The sequence below is a fragment of the Elephantulus edwardii genome, unplaced genomic scaffold, assembly GCF_000299155.1.
Source record: "Elephantulus edwardii isolate Elephantulus edwardi_28Jun2011 unplaced genomic scaffold, EleEdw1.0 scaffold00270, whole genome shotgun sequence".
NCBI lineage: Eukaryota > Metazoa > Chordata > Mammalia > Macroscelidea > Macroscelididae > Elephantulus > Elephantulus edwardii.
In genome coordinates, this window is record NW_006400020.1 from 793,816 (window position 1) to 820,116 (window position 26,301).

The 26,301-nt window shown below is 38.7% G+C and overlaps 1 protein-coding gene across 1 annotated transcript in view; it reads right to left on the minus strand.

Moving 5' to 3' along the window:
- Positions 1-26,301, minus strand: part of LOC102860062 (protein FAM13A-like) — a 111,597-nt gene that overhangs the window by 23,517 nt on the left and 61,779 nt on the right. Inside the window, exons 7-12 of the mRNA XM_006900008.1 lie at positions 17,474-17,621; positions 8,491-8,704; positions 7,540-7,678; positions 6,538-6,619; positions 5,545-5,765; positions 4,703-4,786 (exon numbers count right to left, since the gene is read on the minus strand). Coding sequence (XP_006900070.1) covers positions 4,703-4,786; positions 5,545-5,765; positions 6,538-6,619; positions 7,540-7,678; positions 8,491-8,704; positions 17,474-17,621 — 888 coding nt within the window. The remainder of the gene's footprint in view (positions 1-4,702; positions 4,787-5,544; positions 5,766-6,537; positions 6,620-7,539; positions 7,679-8,490; positions 8,705-17,473; positions 17,622-26,301) is intronic.

The window sequence follows — 26,301 nt, forward strand, 5'->3', positions numbered from 1 at the left end:
GCAAATACATCTTGGAAGAAGTCCAGCCAGAGTGATGCTTAGATGATCAGGAGACTTCATTTGGAGAAGGATATCATCCTTGGTAAAGAACAGTGTCCGTGAAAGGAAGAAGACCCTCACCGACATAGATAAACACAATGGCTGCAACAAGGATTCAAATATTGCAATAATTGTAAGTATGGTACAGGATCAAGCAGTGCTTTGTTCTGTTTTACGTAAAGACACTGAATGACTTGATGACACCCAACCACATTTATTTATTAATGTATGTATATGTTATTGTTCTAACAAAATTGGCCAGTGCCAATCTTCCAAATAGTAACAGAACATTGAAAGATGCTCTCCTTAGATTAGAAAGCATAATATGCTATGACTAAGGAACAAGCTGCCCCTTCAAGATAGAGTTGACCTTCATAATATGGAAAGTGCAAAGTTTCTGGAATCTTCAGTTGCTGGTATGGCATGGCTTAAAAGTGGGAGAGTTGCAAATATCCATTAATAATTAGAACACAGAATATATTTACGTATGAATCTAGAAGAATCAGAAGTTGTCAAGAATGAAAGGGTGCATATTTTCATTTAATTGTCTTTGACACCCTACAGTAGGGGTCTATAATACAGGCAAAACATTGAGAGAGTCCATGACTGTCTGGGTTACTGAGGTACCTCAGATCACACAGCTTGTCTCATGAGGGTTGAGCTGTGAATCCAGGCCTGCCAACTGAGAGGTTCACGGTGTCTGACTATAGCCATAGTCTAGGTGGCAAGAGAGAATCTGTACCCAGCACAGAGCAACATATACTGTCGCTCACAAACCTCTGTGCTGGCAGCCAAGCTATCTCCACCTTAAAGGCAACTGTAAGCTCGTCTCAAATGTAGTTAATTGGAGGCCTCGAGCAAGGAAGTCCTGCAAAGGATCTGTGTCATAAGCAGGATCCAAACAAAAACCCAGTGCCAAGGAACTGAGGCTGACTCACAGTGACCTGTAGGACAGAAAAGAACCGCCCCAGCGAGTTCCCAAGATTACAATCTTTCGGGAAACAGGGTGTCACATCTTTCTTCCATGAAGTGGCAGACAGGTTTGAACTGCTGAGCTTTGCATTAGTACTCTACTGTTTAACCACTGTGCCATGAGGGCTCTTGACTTGAAGCCACACAATAGAAAAAAAAGAAAACTTAGAAGAAGGGAAGTGTACAGCTTTAACCACTTTCACCAAGATCTGCCTTGTGACCACGAGACTGCCACTTTGAGGCTCTGACTAGAGCAGGAGAGGTTTTACTCCATTAAAAGTAATCCAGCTCTACCTCTACAGATTCTGACTATAGGAGGTTGTCCCCTGGTTACAAAAGTCCAGTTCGCACAACAGATTTTCTTCATCACAATCACCTTCATTTGCAGCCCATGCAGACTTTAAATCCATGAAAAGGCTTCAGGCTTTTTCTCACACTAATTTAAGTCTAAATAAGAACTGTGTTCACCTGTTTCAATTTACAAATTCTTAGAGACACAAGAATGAATTTCCCTTCTTAGCCTAGGGACTGCCTGTACTCTTGCAGAGAAAGACACAATTTCACAATATATTTGAGCTCCAGTGCATTTACCGTTTGGTTCAATGCCTTCACAAAACCCCAAACTAAACTTGGCTGAAACATAAAAATTATCCCAGAGTGTCTGTATTTTTCCACTGCAGCGACAGGCCAGCAAAATCAGTTATTATCCACTTCAACTTATTATTTTCTTTTAAAATGGAAAACTGACACAATGCCATGGAGAACACATTTTCAGGTAGTTTACTGGGCACGTGCTATCGGTGAGCTTCCGTGCAAAATGCCAACGGTCAGGCTCACAAACAGGAATAAAATTCAGGATCCTTGTTCTCAAAGAACTCAGAATCCAGTGCATTATTCAAGAAGCTTTATTTAAGGTGTACTTTTGAAGAAAACATTATATCCACTCCACAGGCTTTGCCAAGGCAGGAGAAGAGACCTACGTTTTTGCAACAGAAGAAGCTAGTTATAAACCTAGTCTCTTGGCTTCCTTAAACTTGCTCTAAAGACCTTGTTTTCTTGGATTCTTGACAACATTTCTGAATAGGAGTTTACCAGGAGTGACCGGCGAGAAGGATATCGGATTCCAAGTTATTCAAGGAAGAGCAGAAGCCTGTGTACTATCTCCCCTACAGCTTACAATAAGCCTTCAATAAACACCTTAAGAAGGACAAATTCTCTCAAATGCTTCCTGCTGTTATGAACAAGTAACACCATATTTGGATTCCTTACACGCTTGGCTCTCAATGGCAATAGAGATTCTTTATAAACAAGTAATGCGGGGCGACTAAATTGTGGCTCATTCGTTTTATTAACAAGTAAATTAATAAATTTACTGTAGCTCAGAGCAGTTGTAGGGAAGATTGGAGGTGAGGGGGTCAGAGAAGTTCCAGTACTATGTGCACAAGCCCACACTCACTCTATCTTTTCTCCCAATAAAGCAGGGCACTAGTGATAAAATTTTAATTTCAAACTAATTTTCTTTGGAACACAATTAAATTCAGTCAGTTTCTAGTTAATAGATAACTCAAAGATTAAGACAACAAAAAGCTTAGTATTAGAGTGAATAAAACATAGTACTCTATCCTCAAAAAAAATTAAAGTCCATTCAATAGGGAAGAGATGGTCTCTAAAAATAGTGGAGGCAAATCTGGATGTTCATTTAAGTAGGATCCAAATCTAACACTACACACACTATCGAACTCAAAATGGATGAAGACCTAAGTGTTAAAAGCAAAAACTATGACATTCCTGGTATATAAAAGGGATAAAGGTAGGGGTCCTGATTTTTGACATAAATAATATTCTTGAAAAACAATACTTGAAGCTCAGTAAAAGACTTTGCCAAGAGTAAAATGAGAACCTAAAGCCTGGGGGGGAGAAAAAATCCTTTCGGTCACAGATTTAATTTCTAAAATATATACAAAATGTTAATTTTTCAACAACAAAAAGACAAGCAATCCAATTTAAAAAAAAATGAGTGAAGAACTTGAATAGACACTTCACCAAAGATAGTCGTGTGGCTAACACTTGAGATGCTTGTCATCATTAGCCATTCCAAATCCCACTGCCGTCAACTTGATCCAACTCATAATGACCCTCCATTAGGTTTCTAGGGCTGTAAGTCTTCTTGGTGGGAGATTGCTCATCTTCCTCTTGCAGAATGACTGGGAGATTTGAACTACTGATCATTTGTTAGGATCCTGAAAATTATACACTCTATGCCATCCTTGATTATTAGCCTCTATTGTTGTTAGGTGCTGTCGTGTTGAATATGTCTCATAGGGACGTATGAACAACAGATCTGAACCCTGCCCTGTCCTGTGCTGCCCTCATCGTCTCTGACGTACTTGAGCTCATTTCAGCAGTCACTGTGTCAATATATCCGATTGAGGGTCTTCCTCTCTTTTATCAAGACTTCAGTTTTTCAAGTATAATGTCCCTCTTCAAGGAAAATCTTCTATCAACATGCTCAAAGTATGTAAGGCTCAGTTTTGTCATCTTTGTCTCCAAGAAGCACTCTGGTTGCATTTTCTCCAAAATAAATCTGTTTGTTCTTTTGGCAATCATGAGATATCCAGTACCCTTCTCCAACACCAAAACTCAAAGACCTCGCTTCTTTTGTCATTTTTATTCATTGTCCAGCTCTCAGAAGCAATAGGAAATGACCAAAAAGACTATGGCCCAAATCAGACACACCTTAGTCTTCAAACTGACATCATTGCTCTTCAGTAATTTGGAGAGGTCCCTCACTGCAGACTTTACCCATGCAATACATATTCTGGTTTTCTGACTGCTGGTACCAGGTAAGTTGATTGTGAGTCCAAGTAAGATCGATTTGTTAATAGTTTCAATCCTTTCTCCATTTATCATGATATTATTTATAGGTCCAGTGGTGAGAAGTTTTGTTTTCTTGATGTTGAGGTATAATCCATATTGAAGGCTATAGTCTTTGATCTTCTGATACAATTGAGTAATAACGAGCTACGTGAACTACAGAGCTTCTTTTTGCCTGAGAGCAGAATGACTAGATTATGCCCAGCTACCACTACCAACTATTGTTGACAGAAGTACAACAGAAGATGCCAGTTGGAACAGAAGAAAAATGTAGAACAAAACTCAACTTCATTAAAATATCCAACCTCTTGTATGAGACAAACTCCTGAGAGGATGGCCCTAAGATAGCCTTTTCCACTGGAATCACAGCCTCTCCCAGATAAGAGATTGGCCTACACAATAAATAATAATAATATCCATAAAGAATGAGCTCCTTTAAATAATCAAGTATGTAAGTACAAATGGTCAGCATTTGATCAAAAACAAAGATGAGAAAGTACTGAGAGGCAGAGAAACTGGGAGGACGGAAATGGGGGTTAGACATGGGAGAAATCGAACACATTGCAGGGACTGGAACCAATGTTGTGGAACAATGTGTGTGTGAATTGTGGAATGAGAATCTAATTTACTGTGTAAACTTCTACCTAAGACACTATAAAACACTTGGAAAAAAGTATAGTACCCTTAATAATAATCTCTTTTATTCTAAAAGGAAACATAAAGGAACCCCACTTGTGTGGTGCTGAACATAGAAAGAAGATCCATTTCTAAAACCAGAAAATTTATTCCAAGAAGAAAACCCAGTCCATGCACATACCGGCCGTCCATGAATGCTTTCGTAATACAGCAGTGCTTTCTGGAGAGCTACTTTCTCATTAGCAATCTGCTCTTTGGTCATATCCTGTGTAAACACAAAGACACAGAAATGAAAGAGAGGGAACACTTGTTACTATTCCAACTTCATGATTTCAAGTCATTTCCTCAAGAAAGGACAAGCTCTTTCTCAATCTATACCCAGAATCTGCTGAGGAATTACCAATTACTGTCTATTGTTCAAATTATGGATGTTAAGTGCTGTGGCTTCAATTACAACTCATAGGAAACCTTTGAACAAACAAATCTAAGCCCCGCCCTATCTCGTGTTATCCTCTGCCACACTCAAACCCATTGCTGCAATCACTGGGTCAATTCTATACTGAGATAACAGAATCCTCAGCTACTTTTATGTCCCCCACAGCTCTAAAGGCAAGCTGAACACTGAAGTAAACAAAGCTCCAATGCACATGGCACTTGGGTCAGCAGCCAGGAAATGACTACAGTGTCAAATTACTCTGTTTCAAAAGTTTGTCTAGAATCTTTCTACCTCAGAGGTTCACCAAAATATCGAATAAACTTAACAAATGCATTCTGCAATAAATACGCCCTACAGTGTATACCTGCTTTCAATTTGCAAAGTTGATTTTCAGATCAAAACCTATAGTACTCCCAGCTAAAAGCTGTTAAGTCATTTGCTTTGCTTCTCTGGACATCTAAGAGTCCCAGAGTTAAGGTGTGAGGTTTAACAGGCATCAGTGCATTGCTCTTCCATTAGGGATTAACATGGCATGGTCAAGTGTCTACTGTGTTTTCTTAGCTTGGGGATTTGTGGAGTCATCATACCTTAATGTCTTCCGGGCGGCTGCTTTCTGTTCGCTTCTCCTGGAGCTTTCTCTGGATGGATTCCAGTGTGGCTTCAACACTAGGCTTGATTGCTTTATCTACCAGGTCTTGCTTCTTCTCATCCTCTTTCTCTAGCTGGGAACCAAAACTCTTGGGGAGCGTGTTGCTTCGCTGTCGCATCCTGGGGGTGAGGTCCTCTTCAGATATCTTTAGTTTTGACTCTAGTTAAAAAGAATTCAAGAAATATAAGAGAACCGAATGTCTGTTTTACTGTGTTGTCAATAATGGCTTAGTCCCAATCAGTCTTGTCTTTTTCAAAGAGTACTTAATTACACGGTTAGTGGAAATATTCTAATTATTCTGTAAAACCTGTGTGTGAAACCTTATTTCTCTCATGTGTTTTCCTAACACAAACTCCTGAGAAAGTTCCAGCCACTTTAGCCACACTAACCTGTTTGTCATTCTCAGAGAGTGGCAAGTGCCCTCCTGTGGTTATTTCCTTAGTTTTTAAAGGAATTTATGGATCAAACTACCAGCTTTTGGACAATTTTCCTTCTATGACTGAAAAACATCAATTAGAAGTTATTTTCACTTTGTATTCTGTTTTGCTCTTATTGTGGCTCTATCTCCTAAAATACAGCAAGTCCTTTGAAAGACACAAATCAAACATTTCCCCCCCAAATGTTCTCTGTATTTCTAGGTCTTCTCATTTAATAGCAAACAGATGGAGCCTTTGATTAATAGTATTAAGTAACTGAAACCATCATCTTGATGCAAGTCATTTACGACTTTACATCTTAGTTGATCTGAGTTTACCACGTGTCTAAGACCCAGGGCAGGCCTCAAGCCAGCTCAGAATACTGGGTTAGATTCTCAAGGACCTGTCTTTTCTGGAATATCTCAGCATTGGCCAGGGGGTGAGGGGGGAGATGATGGACTCTGCACTTGGCTTACTGTATAGAAACGGCACCACAAGTCCAGAACATCACTTACCTTTCAGCTGTTTCCGGAATTTGGCAAGGTCATTTGTCCATCTCAGGACCTCTGGGTTGGCTGCTTTGTCACTGTGGGAAGGCTGAGAAAGGAAGTCTAGAGTAAATATTTTGGAACGAGAGCAAAAAAAGAGAAGTGCTTAATGATCATTTTCATTTTAAACAGGAAGAGTTGAGTCTCATTTAAACAGAAATGAACCATAATCAATCAGAGCAAATTTCACAGGTGTAATTAAGCCCTAGGATGGTACAAAAAGCACTTTACTCCTAGCCAGAAGATTGGTGGTTCGAATCTACCTAGCGTTACCTCAAAGACAAGCTTGGTGATTTGCCTTGGAAAAGTCAGAACTTTGAAAACTCTTTGGAACAGTTCTATATATGGGTTTGGATGGAGTAAGAATCAATTAGATGGCAACAGCAAACATTTTATAGTTAGTACATTTTTACACTTTCAAGTAATTCCTTCAAGGCAAAGTGATGAGTTTTATGGCCATAGACTCGTATTGGGTTATGTGTAGAGCCTTTCCATTATTTGTAGGGTTGAACATGTAAGACTAACAGAGTCGAAAGCAGAGGTGTGTTTTACCCTATCCACCATGAAAAATGCCCATATGCCACTATGTTTGAGGAATACTAAGAATAGAGAGCTGGAGGTAGACAGAGATCAGAGCTAAGGGAATTTTAGAACAAGATAAATTTGAATTAAGTTTTAACCAAACAAAAAGCTTTATTCAATGACCTCCCCCGTTCCTCTACACTGATAAATGTGTAAAACGCAGAGTTGAGCTTTCACTGTATTCAGGAAGATTAACTCAGAGAAGGAATATGTTGGTACATGTTTGGGATTTATCAAAGTTTACTACCCAGTTTTTATTGCCTTTTTGTTTTGAAATTCCCCAGTGATCTTCATTACCCCATGACCTTTCATAGTTTCTCTGCATTGCTGACACGCCTCTGTGTCAGGGGAAAGGGAATGAGGAGGGCCCTGTGAGCAATCACTTACTCTGTACTTCCTCTCTTCTTCAAATCTGTCTTCAAACTTTCTAATCTTCTTTTTAAGGCTCTGAATTCTCCGCGTGAGCTGGGCAGGTGTTAGGTCTTCGTGCTCATCATCGTAGGACCCCAGGGAGCAGCTCCGTTGCCTGGGAGGGGGGTATGACTTCATCAGCTTCCCCAACAGCAGAGAGTGCCCCCATGTTCCCCCTCAAAATGGGCTTTGGGGATGAGGGATGCCATGCAATAGGGAGGAGGAGAGTCTAAATTAGCCTTCCTCCTCTTGAATAAAGAAAAGTTGACTATTAATTTTTGGAATATTACTTTTAAAATTTAAAATTACTTTGGTGACTCTGAACTCTATACAGCTCACCATTAAAAGACCAAGGAAGAAGTGATGCCTTTGAACTGTGGTGCTGGTGAAGACATATTGAACAGATCATGAACAAACAAGTCTATCTTGGAGGAAGTGCTCCTGAGAGGCAAGAATGGTGAAATTTGTCACTTGGGGCATTTTGTTAGGTGGCACTGGTCTTTGGAGAAACACATTACCCTTGGAAAAGATGGTCAATGAAAGAGAGGAAGACCCTCAGCGAGAGAGATTTTGGCCCAGTGACTATAAGAGTAGACTGAAGCACAGCAGGGATTTTGAGAATGACACATGATCAGGCAGGGTATGGTTCTGTTATATATATATGGTCCCTGGGAGCTGGAGCTCAGCAAGGATGATACCAGCCTTGTGTAACACACAATGACAATTAGCAAAGACTTGACAGGTCATTCTAAAATAGTGTGCCAAAAGTCCTGTATTTAAGAACACCTTGGAAAGAGATGCTAATGTTCATTCAACATGTGATACTGAAAACCAACAACATAATAAGGGACCTGGGACCAAGAATGTTCCTCCCAAACAGGCACCTCCATCCTGTCATGTGGTGATCAGCAACACAAAGAGACACACCTCATAAAAGAATGGGCATTTGGGGGAGAAGGAGGCACTTCTGTGTCGTCCAGGTACTGCCGGCTCTGCCCATAGGCATAGAAGCGAGGTGAGAGCATGGGGTCACTGTCCTCCTCCAGAAGCTGGCTGATGAGGCGCCCGGCCTGCGGTGAGAGGCGCACTTCGTCCGGGTCGATGCTCTCCCGCTGCCACGTGGAGAAAGTAGGGATGGGCTCTGGACAAAGAGAGGAAGTTAGTGACAGGTCTGATTGCAAAAATGAAACACAATTATTTCCCCAGTTTTCTGAATGCTCTCGGAAACAAGTCTGTTGAACGGTTTCTCATTTCAGATTTAAGGTGCTGGCTAGGAACACTATCATCAAAACACCAGACAATCATCCAAACACCAGACACTCATCCTCTATCTTTCCATCTCTGTTCTCATTTGTTCTCAATGGAGACCTTACCAGCAGGGCTGCCTTGGAGGAGGAGACAGGAATATAGGCTTCCAACACCCCCAGCAGGTGTGTTCAGCAAAGACTTTTGCATGTGAGGCCATTATTTAAAGAAAAGCAAGTAGGCAGGGATGGAGCCACTCCTATGCATCCCACACTGAAATGACTGAGCTATCAAGTTCAAAAATCAAACTGATCTTGTGCATGCCTATTTCATCAGGCGTCTGCAACTTCCGTTTAAGTCTAAGCTGTTTTGCATGTTTCTGCTTAGGCCTTGGGATTAGCATGTCTAAGATGCATGCTTTATACTCAAAACAACAAGTTGCTCAAGCCTGTAGTCAGGGTAAGATATGCCTATAAAGTAGTAAAAGCTAAAAAAAATCACCTCCCACAGGACAAGTCGAACAGATTGTTTTAGAGAAACTTTAAAGAATTAAACATAATTAGCACAAAATCTTTTTTTTTTTTTTTAAATTTTATTATTTTGTGTGTGTGTACTGTCAAATCAGATCTGACTGGTACAGGAGGATATTGCACCTCCTTCTCCGGCAGAGCATCTGGTGGATTCGAACCGTGTTCCTCTGGGAAGCACAAAATCTTGATGTACCATGTTGGTAGACAGATTGTGTCAATACATTCTTTTCCTTATAAAAAATTCTGTGCAATAGAATTTAATGATAGTTCTCAGATGGCATAAAATTACATCATCACTTGTAATACACTTCATCAAATAAATGTCCTGTTTTAAATTCACTTGTGGAATGCCACAATTTATGCTGACCTAGAGTTTGATTATGACTTTCAATTCTGCAACTTTTAGAAGACATAAGAAAATTGCTTCTTCAGCTATCAAATTATTTCATTAAATTTACAAAATTATCCTAAAGAAGTACATACTCACCATTTAATGAATATTACCCATATTACAATGGTGAACTATTAGAGTAGGGTGAAATGTAACATTTTCTAATTTAGGGATTGTCAAGCCTGGCTGCATATTAGTCTCATGCTTACTGACCCACCATTTCCATTAACTTGATTCCAACTCAGAGGAGCCCTAGAGGACAGAATAAAACAATCTTAGAGGGCTTCTGAGGCGGTAAACCTTTACAGGAGCAGACTGCCACATCGTTCTCTTCCAAAGCTGCTGGGGCTCAAACCGCCAGCCTTTCAGCGAACGAGCCAACACTTTACTCACCCTGTCATTAAGCTCCTAGACGCATTGAGGGAAAGAGTTCAATAACTACAAGTGCACAGGTCCTTACTCTGCCCAATTTAACAGCATGTTTAGGTGAGGACACAAACATATAATTGACATACACACAAACACACAATTTAAAAAATTGTCCAAATGATTTTCATATGCAGCCAGATTTGATAACCAATTTGTTCTGATCCAACAGACACTGGTAAAGGAAAGTAAGGACCCAAAAGGTTCAGTATCTAAGAATAACTAGCTAATTAATGGCAACAGCTGGGACTGGACACTAAGTCTCCCAATTTCCAAGTCAGTGCTTCAGTTCACTTCACTGTGCTATAAGGCTTCAATAACAATCCAAGTGACTGCATGAATTTTTTGACAATACACACAGCATCACAGAAATACAGAGACATAAGCATGTATACTTCAACATTGTTAAACTCACGTGGAAAAGGTCTAAAGGTTTTTAAATTTTGAAAAAAAACAAACCCCAAGTTATATGGGACAAAGATGATATAAATATTTAGAACACTGAAAGCAGGCTTAAAAACAAGTTCTTGTCAACTGAGACTTAAGAAAGTTACAGAGTGGCTGTTGGCAAATCTACCTGTTGAAAGTCAGAGATAAACAGGAGTTTTTCAATTCTTGGTATTAATGTTACTGGTCTGCTCCTCCTGAACAGAGTTCAGATATGAACAGCTCTGAACCACAGGCAGAGGAGAAAAATATGCTTTGAGAGGTGAAGATATGTGAGTTGAAAATAATCTCTAATTTTTTTTTTCTACTTTTTTAAAAGGAGAAAAGAAAATTCACCAACTGACCAAATTTGGAGTTTTATTTAATGATATTTTCAATGATAGCATTTCTACAAAGAAACTGAAATGAATATAAGTGAGGGCAGGGAAGGGGTTAAGACAGCTTGAACAGAATGGCACATGAGCAAAAAAACAACTTTAGGGAAGGGCAAGAAGGTTATTGGGGACAGAGGGCATCAGGAAAACAAAGTCTGATGTTGATATTGGCATACGTGTGCTGGCTGGTTTGCTATTTCTACTCATCCAAACCTCATTCGAAAAGGTGTTAGTCTCGAAACTCTTTAACTCGTCTGAATCTAGCAGCATCTCTATTAAAAATGTTTCAACTAATTAATCTCTGATGCAAGTTTTCAACCATGTGGCCTCTGTGTACAAAATAATTTTGCAAAGAGAATTTGTATGTGCCTGTGTCCAGTAAGCAAGTTCAAACTGTAATCTTGAATTAATTATAAAATGCTAATCAGGTGATGCTTTGTGGCTCATAGAGCTATCCACAGGTTTTCCTTTCTTGTAAAAATATATTTATTTTTGCGTATTTTTTTTCTTGATCAAGAACCTTAGTAGTTAGAACACTGAATGTGTTGTGTTCCTAGTGTCATCAAGGGGTATCGATGAAGTAGACAGCTGAATGAAGTTGAGAGAATGAGTGACAATTTCTCTTTTAAGCCCATTTTAAAAATGAAAAGTCATCATGAATTTCAGCTTAAAAAAATTTTTTTAAAAGGGATCTGCATGTAGAGTAAAAATGAAAAATTTCTCTTTAGTGCAACATGGCACGTTCTTATTTTCTCCTTCATTCCTTTCTTTTATCCTATTCAGCCTATACTGACAACTCCCACCCTAACCCCAGTACCTAGTTTCAGAAATTTTTCTTTTTATTTTTAAACCATTAATTTTAGAGCCATACAATAGACAAGAAGATTGCAAGAAAATAATTCAAAGAGAAAAGATTTGACGTTTCAAAATGGATTTTGCTTTTCAAGCACCTCAACTCACTCATTTGTGTGTGTTTAGAATTAACTCCTAGCTGGCCCTTCAGCATGTTTTTGGAGGCTTCTTAGGAGGACACTGCCCATCTTTCTCCCGCATGCAAACTAAATGTGTTCTCATATCTACACTAGAATTCTGTGGGTACAGCAACCTTGATTTTAGTCAAGTGTCTTGTCACATGTCTTCCTATTACAAATTAATCCACTGGGGTCATATGACATCAGAGCATATCAGAAACAGCAGATAAAAACTGTACATAGACCCACAGAGGGAGACAGTGCATGGAATGGTCAAGGAATTCACTGGGAGGCATAAAACACAACAGTAAATATCTCCTACACATTCCTACAGTGAACAAAATGAAATAAAGCAAAACAAAAACTGCATGCCAACAACATAAAGAACATGTCTTGGTGGTGCTCCCATTCACACACTATGAACATGTGAACATAAAGGCAATTCAAGGTAGAGGGAAGGAGTGTAACTCAGCCATGCTGATGTGATCACTGGGTCTGGGCTATTCTGTACTAAGGTAACTGTGTCCACTTACTACATTGAAAAAAACTGGCTACTCAGATGATTTATTTCTAAGAAATCTGCACAAAATTGAGGGAGCTGATGTTTTCCTCATTTCTTTTCCAACTATATATTATTTAGAGCTATTACTACTTGGCATGATGCCATAACCATTTTTCAAGGAGGCCACTCAGGAGTGCTTAGAGATACATGCACATCCGGATACAGAAACATGCAAGACCCACAAGGGAGAATTTTTTAAGTGGAGAGGGTAAAATAGGGGAACCTGTGTATAATAACATTCTTCTTAACGTTCTAAAACCTAACCTCAGAATAATGGTTGTACTAAGAAATCGTTCAAGCAGTCTTGCAAACTAACAGATTCAGAAATAACTTTATCAATCAACAATCTTATCCTTAAATTTCATATGATCTGCCTCCACATGCAAATTCAATCAAAGGCTCTCCACAGCTTCATTTAAATCTTTAATAAATGCAGAGCCGGTTAGGACTGAGGACCTTATCTAATGACTTGATAAGAAGTCAATGGCAGCTACCCAGCTGAGGCGTTTTCTGATGCACTCTTTCTTTAAATCAAAGTCTAATACATCACCTAAGAAAGGAAGGAGGATAGTGTGAATTGAATGTTATTGTTCATCAGTCATATCGACTGATGTCACAGCACTGAACTTTCCTATAGAGTTTTCTGTGATCTTTATGAGATTGCCAGTGGACTTTCTCCTCTGGACTTTCGGAGAGGGTTTGAATCTTAATCTACTGATTAGCAAAGGAGCATTTAACCAGTCTGCCACCCTGAGAACTGAGTTAAAACTCATAGCGATCTTATAGTACAAAGAAGAGCTGCCCATGAAGTTCCAAGGCTGTAATCTTTACAGAGCAGATTGCACAAGGTGGCCAGTGGGTTTAAACTGTTAACCTTTTGGTTAGTGGCCATGTTATTACCACTGTGCCACCACCGCTGCTTGTGAATTGATTCATATTCTCTCTCTGTCTCTTTCTCTCTCTCATTTCCATCAAACTGGAACTGACCCAAAACTGACTCTGAAGCAAGTTTTCAGAGTCATGGCATGGGAGAAGATTACTCCATGGGAGTAAATCCATGAGAGAGGCTTGGGAGATAGGCCTGTTTGTCTATTTCTGAAAGGTCACAGCCTTGAAAATTTTGCAGCTGATCTACTCTGTACACATGGGTGACCATGTATAAAAACTGACAACAACTAACATGAATAGCAACAAATCCACGGCCGACCTAGTACTTGCTGATTCTGATTCCATGTGGATGTGTCCTGAGCCATCCATCCTCATTAGTTAGAATAATGCCATGGTTTCAAAGGAAACAAATTTAGGCGGATTCTTCCTGAAACTATAACTGGAAATATTTAAGGAAGACAATGACTACAACTCACATTAGCTACATGCTATGTACCAGACACTGTACTCATTTAAGCCAGGCAACAAACTTACTATTATATCTATTCTCTATCTACTGTTATCTGCCCCATTTAAAGACAGGAAAATTGAGGCCTTGGGGTAACTAGATTTCCCACAAAGTAGAGAGCCAGAATTGAAACTCAGAGAGTCCACCTCTTAACCATTGCGTTCCACTGCCACACAATGAATCTCACTTAAAAAATAGTATTGCAGTTATAGTCAAGGGCTCTGCTACTTTGATCATCATGTTGCCTATTTTACCCTCGGTTTTCTTTCCTACGTGATGGGAGGATGCAACTGTGAGGTCTTTAAAATCTCTTCGTTCTCTATGATTATTTGAGAGAAATTTCCATTCCAAAGTTATTTTTGATGAGGACATAAAGGATAAGTAAAGTACATGAAATCTTTTATACTCTTTTAAACTTAGTATCACCCGGCCAAATATAAGAGAGCTGCAGAATGCTTAAACCCCAAAACTTTATATAAGGTACCCCCAAATTATTATGAACTGGTTGTTTAAGAGCATTCCAATTATTTATATAATGCTGAAAGAAATGCGTTTATTTACTCTTGGAAAGATTGGCTTCCCTAGGAATAATAGGATCATGCATAACTATAGACAGCTAACAAATGAGTAAACATGGCTCATATCTACCAAAAAGCTTGATTAAGTGCTAATCCTAAATTCTTTTAAGAATGTTCTACTATGAGTAAGCTATAGAATCTGTTTATTAATTTACTTCATTTTCCTTTCTGCTTCCCTAACTGAAGCCTAGAAGTAAAAAAAGCCTAAATTCTATATTGTTGTTGTTAAGTACCTTTGATACACAGTGATAGACAGTACAGACTACAGTGGCTGGTGGGTAGCTGGTAATGAATGATGATTTTGCATCATTGATAGTGTGGGGATAAGGAGTAAGTATCTAATCAAAAGGGTCTTAGATAACATAGTAGCTTACAAACTAGTGATGACGGATGGATACTCAATCATGTATTTTTAAGTAAGAATTACTTCCATGGATGCACCTTGTTGCATTGGTTTCATAATCACCATATAAATTAATACTAAGTTTATTTCTTACTGGAAGTCGCCATTTTGTTGTTACATGCTAACACTATTAAAAAAAGTTGTCAATTAAGTGATTGAACATGATGATTTTTTTAAAAAATCTCCATATTATGTGAAAATTCCTTTATTCCTACAATACTTATGGATGACAACAAGCATACAACTTAGAAAGTAAAAATAATAACAAAATTGGCCTCTGGGAGGAGTAAGCGAATGATAAAAACAGACCTTGAAATGCATCCATTGTTAGATATATGTAAGTTCAATGACTGTTACGTGACAAATACAGTAGCTGACTGAAAAAAATCAATACAAACTACTTTATAAATATGGATAATGCAAATCATAGTTTGCCTTCCTAAAGCTATTGAAATGCCATTTATTTTCCCTAAACAAGAATATTTTATTTCATCTATTTTCCCAGTACAAAATAAAATGTTAGTTTCTTGGTATTATTATATTTATCTTGAAAGATCTTCATGTTAACTAATGAAGTTGGGTTTTTTTAATGAGACTGTAAGTTAGCTTTCACTCACCTCATGGAGAATTTTCAGCTTTACATTTTTCAGCCTCTTTAAGTGTTTATGGAGAGAATATAAACTCATTATAAACTAACATAAAAATAATTAAATTGAACCCATTTCAGGAGCCGAAGGAAGAAAAATCTATCAGAAACTTTACTGAATAAATCATCAAGATAACATGGGGTATTTTTAATTCTGACTGAAAAACATCCCCCCTCCCCAAGTTTTATGTTAACGATACTGCAAATAACTACAATGTCATACTCTTGAAACTTAAATACACTTATTTTGGTTACTGACTTTTTTCCTTTTTTTTTGGTAACAGTAACAACCCTGGGACCTTGTTTTTTTTGAGAAAGTTGTTTTAATATGTGAATAAGATAAATGACAACACATGTGATTATTCAAAAATTTAAAAAGCCAAACCAACAACACAGAAGAAAATCCAGGAATGCATCATTTAAAAGAAAAACAAACACAATCTCGACCTATTTTTCCCTCTTCTCCACGCACAGATTGTGAGAAAGGAAAAATCGACAGATTTCAAGCAGATTGCCTAATTATATGGAAAGAGCTTTAACACACATCTTCAATTGGAAAGGAGGAGGAGAGCTGGGATGGGCAAACAGACTGTTCTCTCACTAAAGCCCTGGGTGTGAGGCGCACAAAGGGGCTACTTTCTTTCACCTTGTGGTCTTGTTAGATCACCTTGTGGTTCTACCTCTAAACCTATTTGCATAACCAGTAAACTTGAGTGGATTTTTTGTGAGTTTTTTTTTTTTTTTAAAGGAAGGATAAAGAGGAAAAATCCGGAGGCTGGTAAGGATTGAGTTTTCATAGTTGTGATTCTCTGCTAAGTCATTGTGTCATGCTGCTTTACTGAAATCAGGACCACAATTTCCTCCTCTTTGTCACCTTCAAACCATACATACCGTGTGACATGCACACTGCCTGGCAGTCTGTAGAGGTGGCCTGACACTAATTGTGGATACACATTGATACATGTTTGGATGCTCACACATGCGATGTGAAAGCACAAACAGCTTGATAACTGCTTTGATACCCTTCCTGACATAGAAGAGATCTGTCAGAAAAGGGTATCTTCTTTTTCCTCAGAAGTGCATTTATAATGTTTTCACCAACAATCTTTAGGGAGTAAAAACCCCAAACCTAAAGCACTGTATTCAAAGAAAAAGAGGCACTTTTAATCTATGTCCTCTTTGATAAGCAAACTGGATTTCCTACTGCTTGCTAAATAGGATTAAAAAAAAAAATCTACCCATAGAAATGAACAGAAGAGCAACAGAAAAACCAAAACAGATTTATTAAAAAAATGAGGAGATTGATAAAGTAGGTAGATGTTCATCATGCAGGAGTGGAAAGGTTTCAGTTATACTGAAAGGCAAAATCCCAAACTCCTATCAATTCCTTATTACTCTGCTTGGGACTAAAAACAAAAGAAAAAGCCCAAACCCACTGCCATCAATTCAATTCCAACTTCTCGGGACCCTGTAAGAGCCTTCCTGTTCTGCAGGGTTTCCCAGATTACAAAACCTTTATAGAAGCAAGCTGCCACATCTTTTTTCCATGGAGAGGATGGGGGATTTGAACTGCCCACCTTTTGGCAGGTGAGTATTTAGCTACCCCTCCACCAGGGTTGCTATTACTAGGGGGAACACCCACACCCACACCTATACTCATAAGCATTCCAAGTGAGTTTAAAAGGAAAAAAAAATTATAAAGACTTCGAGGTGATACTTTCATAAAACAGGATTGTCTATTTTCTTCCTTAGATTGCAAGTACTCTTGGCAACATTTTTACATGATACGTTCCTCTGTCAAGTAAGAGATTTTTTTGTCATTCAGAAATGCATTTACTTCTACACGCACAGCGCTCACAGGTACACTCTCTCCCATGCATGTCTGTTACAATTACTTATCCTTTTGCAAAATTCTATCACCTAAGTATTGGGTGATCCTACCTTCCCAGCTCTTCTCATCGCACAATGCAGTCAGGTCCAACTGGGGCACTTCAGAGACAAAGCTCTCCTGCTGCTCATCAGCATCTTGATTCCTCTGCAGTTTGGCATCAGGTATGCTAGGATGCTCCTGGATCTTCATTGTGGAGCTCTGCAATAATAGCACAATGTCCTCAGATCTCCACTACTCACCAAAACCCAAAGACGTCTGCAGCAATTTCACTCCTGGACAAAACAGCCCAAGCCACAGCTGCTAATGCACACAGCACAAAAATGAAAACCATGGCTCGCTGTGCCCCGGATACTAGCTGGCCACTTGCATGTGAGGAGCGACCATCCATCTGCTCTCTTTTAACTTTTCTTCTCTGAGAAAGAAACGATGACTTCCTCGGGGCGGGCTGCTCTTCCTGATCACCTTGGCCAGCTGACAGTCTTGATTATTGCTGATTGGGGTAAGGAATGAGGGAAAGGAGTTTGTGTTTCCTTAAAGCAGTACTGCTCTCCAGGCTGTAAATAGCAACAACAACAACAAAAGGGATACTGCTGTTGCTAAGGCTGCAGTAACAACATGATGTCCTTTGCACGCAGACTTCTTTGCCCTTTAGGTAAACAGTCCTGCAAGGCCGGGAGCACAGGCGCTGTGTGCGCTGCGTGCAATGTGTGAGTGCACGCACACTGCCCTCTCGCCAGCTCTGCAGGCTGAGAGCAGTTCAGCGGTCTCGCTGCACAAGCCAGGTTTCTTTCCTGTCGTTGTTTTCTTGTCGAGTGTGGGAGAACACACTATTTATGGAGGAGCTCTGGGTATTAAAGCATTGTTGCGCAAATTCAAACAGCAGAGGGGCTTGGCTTCTCATCTCAGCTAGCAGCAAGAAGTACGGACTCTGGAAATGAGCCCAAATTACAGAGGGAACATTTTTTTTCTTTAAAGTAGAAAGCCAAGAGCTGGCAAGTCAATGATGCATAATTTATATTTTACAAATATGCCACTGTCATTTGTTTTCCTACGATTCGTCTACCCTGAACCTTAACTACTCAGCTACCCTTCGCTTTATTTGTTGGCTGTACCTGCATCAGGCTGGAAGATCGAGGGGGCAGGATAACCCTTGTTCAAAGCTATTTTATGCAGGTTTGTTTTTAAAGTACTGAAGGGAAATCTATTAAATTTGCTTTTTTAAAAAAAACAAAACAAAACAAAAAAACCCTTGTCTTTTGACATCCCATTAACCCAACCACTGTCAATATTTCCTTTCATAAAATGATGAACAAGAGTGTTTACCAAAGTGCCACAGATCTGTACAAAAGATTTTCTAAGGGTAACAGGAAATTTATTTGAGCAAATATATTATTATCAGATAAATTTAAAAATCCTAAACAAAAAACATCTGGAAATCATAAATGGTTTCATTAACTTATGAGAAATGTCCTCTTGCTGAAAATATACTACTCCCCGAGACTTCCAGCTACTTTTAATAGCTATGCAACCCACTTTGATATCACCAAGGGAATATACAAGGCTTTCACTATGACATTTCCATGAAACGATGCATGACGATCAGCACCTTCTTTGTGCTTGGGATAAAATGAAATACTACTCATCAGTTCATGATGAGCTAGTAAAGTCAGATGGAAATGCTAAATATACCTATGGCTTTAAGTGACTTTAAAAATACCGTTTGTCTAAGGGAGAAAAAGATTATGCATTAATGTCACAGAAATGATCTGTCCCTTGAGCTGAATCCTAAGTGGGGCAGGACTGAAAAACCAACTCTAGTGCTTAGTATTCCTAAAGTTACAGAAGCAATCAGTCACTGATCTCTAAGTGGATGTGTTAGAACAACCACAAATTACCTCTGTACAGCAATGTACAGACATTGCTACACCACCTTGGGCTTGGAATATGAATACACCAAATAAATGTTTTCTCAATAAAGATTAACAACATAAGATAGAATAAAAATACAGAAGGCTTAAGAAACATAATTTCATGCGTTAAGAATAATCAATCACATTTTCAGAATATATACACACACACATACATATGTTGTTATGTGCCGTCGAGTTGGAATCGACCCACTGCTGACCCTCCAGTGGGTTTTCAGATATCACACAGGAGGAGACTGCTCATCCTTCTCCCATGGAGCAGCTGAGGCTCCACATGTCTTCAGGTTGGCAGTGTGACTCTTTACCACTGGGTCATAGCTCCCTTTTAAAATACTTATCTATATCTCTATATATCAAGTCATTTAAGCCAGAATGCAATGAAAATGACATGAATTTTGCACATAGTTGGGAGTCCTGAGTTTGAGGCATGGTACTGACATGATGCTGATATTTATGGGCATGGTGTTCTAACTAAGTTGCTCTACTTCTCTGACTTTGCATCTTCTCATCTATAAAATGATACCAATTGTACAAGGCTGTTTTAAAGATCTGAGAGAAGATACACAAAACCCCTGGGGCAGTAAAGCACATAAGTGAATCTGATCACAAATTTATTTCATAAAGATGAGTCAAGCACCATCCCATTTAACAGTCACCAGAGAGAAGAGTTGGGAGACAAGGCATAGAAACAGCTGCAATTTGAGGTAAAATGTGCTACAGGGGTGGAATGGGTTTAAGTGCATTATTAAAAGATATTCAAGAGAAAAACCACTAAGGCTTTTCTCAATAAGCCCTGGCAGGGCAATGGTTAAGCATTTGGCTTGTAAACAGAAAGTTTGGCAATTTGAACTCAATCTGCGGCTTTGCAAGTGAAAAGATCTGGCAATTCACTCCTGTAAAGATTACAGCACAAGAAACCCCGTGGGGTAGCTCTAGTCTGTCACATGGGTCACTATGAGTTGAAAATCAACTTGACAGCATCTCACAAAACACGTCTCAACCATGAATCAGCAATTTTTACTTTGGATAAGAAAGACGAATCTTTGAAGGGCGGAGAGGTGTGGGTTAAAGGAGCTGGAAAAGCAGGGGGGAAAGCAGGTTTGTCAGCCTGGAGAAGTTGGCCATATAGAGGCAGCGTGGTGGAGGGCGGCTGATCCTTAGGAAAAGGGGGAGCTGTAGGCTCTACATGGGACATTCTCAGATGGGCAGACACTGGATTGTGAAAGGCTGGGCTAAAGCTTGGGCTTTAGCCATTCGTCACTGAAGGACTTTAGCAAAAGAGAAAGAAAGGCAAAATATGTATTTTGGAGGATAACTTCCTGGAGATAAAATTATTGATGGGGCGGGGAGGAAATCTATAGGTTCAGAGTTGCCCCTCTCAACAGCAGCCTCTGGTCCTATCCTTTCTGTGCTCATTTTCTCCTACAGTGTTTGAGTGTGTGAATGTGACACAAATCCTGGATTCTCATTCTCTCTCTCTCTCTCTCACACACACACACACTTTAAATCTGTACTTTCTATAACTGCTACATCTAAGTCATCATTAGAAGAGGCGATGGTACTAGAGACATTATCACCAATGTCAGACAGATGTTGGCCAAAAGCAAAGAGTATCAGAAAAATGTCTATCTGTGTTTTATTAACTATGCAAAGGCATATACAACGTGGCTAACCTTGAGGAGAATGGGAATCCCAGAACATTGTGCTCATGCAAAATCTATTCTTGAACCTGGAAGGAGGCCTCAGAACAGAGCAAGGTAACACTGAATGGTTCAAAATCAGGAAAGAAGAAAATGGATGCATCCTGTATCCATACTTTTTTTCCAATATATATGTGGAACAGATCATTTGGCAGTCTGGATTTTATGAAGAGGAATGTGGTATCAGGATTGGAGGAAGACTCATCAACAACCTGCAAAACTATTTGCTGAAACTGACGAGGACCTGAAACGCTTGCTGCAAAAAGTCCAGGACTGTAGTCTTCAATATGGATTGAAGCCCAACATCAAGAAGACGAGTCTCACCACTGAGCCAATTGACAGCAGCATGATAGATGGAGAAGAGATTTAGGTTAACAGTTACAGCTTGCTCAGCTACACAATCAACACTCTTGGCACCAAGCAGTCAGGAAATCAAAAGATGAATTGCACTGGGAAAATCTGCTGTCAGGGACCTCTCAAGAGTACTGAGGAGCAATGATGTCAGTTTAGAGACTAAGAGGCACCTGATCCAAATTATGGTTTTCGTGATTACTTGCTATGCATCAGAGAGCTGGACAATGACCATCAATGACAAAAGAAAAATTGATACCTTTGAGTTGTGGTGATAGAGAAGAGTCTTGAACATACTATGGGCCACCAAGAAAACAAATAGGTCTGTATTGGAGAGGGTAAAACCAAATGTCTTCTTGGAGGCAAGGATTTTGAAGCTCCATCTCTCATACTTTGGGCATGTGGCCAGGAGGGACCAGTCCTTGGAGAAGAAGATCATGCTCGAAGGATGAAGGGACAGTGCAGGAGAGGAAGACTTAGATGAGATCAATTGACACAGTAACTGGTGTAAAAGGGTAGGTGTGCCAGAGTCAGTGAGACTGGCTCAGGAGAGGGCAGACTTCAGAGCTATTGTACATAGGATGGTTATGAGTCTTGGGTGACTTCAGCGGCACAAAATAACAACACAAATCATCAGCAACTGCAAAGTAAGGAAGCATAAATCAGAATTATTTTTATCTGTTTTTCTCCATCAAATTGTATGGATTTATTAACCTCTTTAACAAGATTATTTTGGTGCACTTACTCTGTGCGATACATGCAGGACACCAATAGATATTTAGTTCAGAGGCCTCAAGTGTGGTCAGCAGGGATAAGAGGATAATCAATTCTTAAACAATATGGCAATGTACCATTTCATTTTTACACGGTGTTCAAGTTAAAGTATGAATCAGAGATGCTAGAGATGTAGAGTTCCTAGTATGATCAAAATGCTGGGCTAGATCACCTAGAAAATTTTGTTAGGAGTCCCAGAGTATAGATAACATGGCTTACTACTAATTTAAAGGTTGCAGGTTCATGTCCATCTCAATTCAACTGGATTCAAATAGTGGCTTTTTATTCCATCTCTTCTCCCTCTCTGTATAGGAAATGTACACGTATATGGGTAAACAATAGCTCACTATTATTGGGTGTATTACATTTTGAAGTTTGCACAAGACATGACATGATATTTATAGAAAAAGTACATAGGACATTAACTTTCATGCTTGGCAATAGAGGAAATAGGCAAAAATTTCCAAAATGAATATGAACTTCAAGGTTTCAGTAGCCTTTTAAGACTGGATTGAACTAGAAGTAAATCTAAACAGATTGAGCTTATATTAAAACCAGTAACTAATTTTACCTCTTCCCTGAAATACACTGAAGTTGAAATAACAGGATCATTCATTTCAGGAATACTTGTTGATGGGTCTTGTAATAGCCTGTACTCGATATAGTCTCATTATGAATGTCAGTTTCTCAGTCTTGCTTGGGAAGTCTTGTCTTTCCCTCCTCCTATTTTCTTCCATTTTTGAAGACAGAAGACAGAAAGAAGCTCTGGTGCTGCAATGGTAAAATTCCCCAATAACCAGGAGGTCAGTGGTTTGAACCTACTAGCTACTCCTTGGGAGAAAGACGTGACAGTCCACTTCCATAATGATTAGAGATTTGGAAATCCATGGGGAAATTCTACTCCGTCCTACAGGGCTGCTCTGAGTCAGAACTGACGCAACGGCAGTGAGTTTTTGTGAAGAAAAATGGTCTTTTTGTTTATTATGAATGTCTTGTTTGTTATCAAAGGTATGCTTCTAAGCTTTCCTAAGCAGTAGGCTTAGAAAGCATAAAAATTGTAAAAATACCTTGAAAGAATTTAACACTGCATTGACCTTATAATTCTGACATAAGATAATGTCTTCTAGAAATGCAGTACTCTTTCATATAGTTGATGATTCTTGATTTGATTTCTCGACAAATTTGTTATAATATTTTGGTTTTAATAATATTCTGCACAACCTTTAGATACATAGAATATTTTACAACAGAAAGTAACTAACCAGAGAAATTGAAGTTTAAATGATAAACTCCTTGATAATTAGGACTATGAAAAAAAAAATCTGTATTCTAAGATGATATCTTTTAGAATCTAGAACTTTTCCATTTTAAGAATGATGTTTTAGACACATCAAGCTGTTTGCTGAGTTTGGAAATTACCAGAAATATTCAGGGAGCCGTGCATCTGATCTTTCACAGCCCAATTTGGAAGGCTTATTAAGATGGCCACCTTTCTAAAACCTATTTGAAAATATCATACTTTAATTTTTGGCATTTTGAAGTAAATTTTAATTTTTTTTTTAATTTCCAGAGTATCACTAAGCACTTTCTAATGCAAACCAAACATAACAACTTTGATGAAATAGCAGTGGGTAACTCCCACTGGCCAATGGCCATGATCTCAGCATATTCACCCTTAGGATAAGATCAATTGTGCAATTAAGGGACAGAAAAAGGACACACAACAAAGAGATAAGCCAGGCTTGCTTTTCAGCACGTGTATTCAAACATAACATATTAAAGCTAAAATTTTATTCTTTTAAAAATAAAGTCAGAACTGTGCCCTATTTGCCTTAGAAAAGCAGATTCTAAATGAGTCTTTTATGCTCCTATGTCTAGGGAACATCTCTAAGGTTGGAGGTTAATGCTTCCTATTCTAGGAAATCCCAGTTTAAAAAAAGAATAAAAAAGGAAAGCTACCACTGCCCCATAGCTATCATTTCATGTGCTACTTTATATGAATCAGAGAGTTTCCAAGGAGAATTTGAAAGAACAATACTAATGAGGACAAAAATTTATCTTACTAGAAAATTAAACTGGAATCATTGTCATATCCATTCATATTGGAGACTCAATATGATATTATAGGAGACTCGAAACAACACAGTGGTAAAATATAAATTCCAGGAATTCTAGGAGAGGTGACCAAAGCCTAGATTTGTTTTTCATCTCTTAAATTTAGGAATTATTGTTGTGTCAACAGAAAACCAAATAAGCTATCTGAGTTGTACAGTATGTTCTAGAAAGTGCAATATATTTTCCAAATTAAGCAGTGACAACATGCTGTAAACTATAGAAAAAGTTTAAAAAAAAAACAAGTATTTTCCACAATCCTTCCATACTAAGAAATATATATTAATGAATAAAATACTGTTGTTAGTGGGTGCTGTCATGTCCTTTTCAACTCCCAGTGACCCCATGTGAAGTGTAATAATATGCTGGCTGCTGAATACACGATTTTTTTCCACTCAAAGAAACCCATGCCTTCAAGAAAGAGCAGAAACACAATCCTGATCTCCTTGCAGAGTCATGTCTTTCCCCCCCCCTTTAGCGCAGTTGTGAAAGAAAGGTAATATTCAGAGTTCCACATACGTTTGAACTCATAGCCTAATTTTATCTCTTAACTGAGATTGCTATGATGACACTGATTATTAATAGTAAATGATCAATGAGTGCCAACATGGGCTGGGTGTTGATTGGTAGGGCACATGGCTTACACATATAAGAATGCATCTCACATGTGGCAAGATTTTGGATTCTTTCCCCATGAGTCACCCATTGCTATGGGAGCTGTACACAAAAATATCAAGGAAAACCATTTAGTTTGGGTACGACTTGGTATTTATGAATTAATGTTATGCCGTTCATCCACAAAGATTGCTCTACACTCTTTTATCTCATGAAGAATAACAGACATCAAAGTGAAGAACTGAGAAGACCTCCCCAGGGGGCAAGCAAAACAATTTCCTTTAAGATAACATTCAGTGGCATGATGAACAGGCACTTGCTGTGAGAAGGGGGAGAAAGCAAAGAAAAGATAAAAAAGGAAGGGGGGGGGAACCCATACTGTCATAGAGGGATTTTGCTTTTTCAGAAGATACCTAGCGATAAGGAAAGAATGTTGTCTGAGGCTCCAAAGAGAAGTATAAATGAGTTGAAAATAGAAGATGAAAGATATGACTCAGAAGCTGTAAAATCAAGAGGGAGGAAGTATTTATCTCCTTTTATCTGGCTGAATAATGAAGAAATTATACAGTAAAAGACTGAATAGAGGAAATAGGAAGAGTCTACAGCTTGAGGGGTTGGCAATGCATATTAACACCCAGACATTTTATGCAAAAATTTGTGAATGTTCATTTTTCTAAGAAGAGAGTTGAGAGCTTTGAAATTCTTAATCTGCTAGGTTATAAGACTCCAATAAAGGCAGGGATGGTGACTAATTTAGTCCCAGATCAACCAGTACATTATGTCTGTGCCCAGCAAAGATTAAGACTGATTGGGCTATCTATTGGTCTTACAGTGACTAGAGGGACCCCTGAGAGTATTATCCCAAATCAGTCTCTTAACTTGGAGGAACTGAAGCCAGTCCCAGAGGCCCTCTTGCAACCAAATATTAGAATAGCCCATAAAACACACAATAAAACCAATGAGAAATGTGCTTTTTAGAACAGTCAATTATATATGACCATATGGGCAATATTTGCCCCAAAACAAAGATGAGATGGAGATACCACAAAATGGAAACAAGGAACTAGGTTGGAAATGGCTAAGGTGCTGACACGTCACAGGGATTGCAACCAAAACATGGAACAATTTGTGGATAAATTAATGGAATACTAATTTGCTGTGTTAACTTTCTGTTGAAATACAGTAAAATGTTAAAACACAATGAAAAGAAAAATAAAAAAACATCAGTGAGTTAGTGAAAGTTTTCTACAAATAATCAACCTATCAAGAGTCAGAAAGAATGGGTTAGTAAAAGCTACTTACTAAATTCAAAAGATTGAAAGTGGAGTTGGAAAATGAGGAAGTAGAGGAAGCGTGTATACACCCCCTACACATATACACACACACACACACACACAC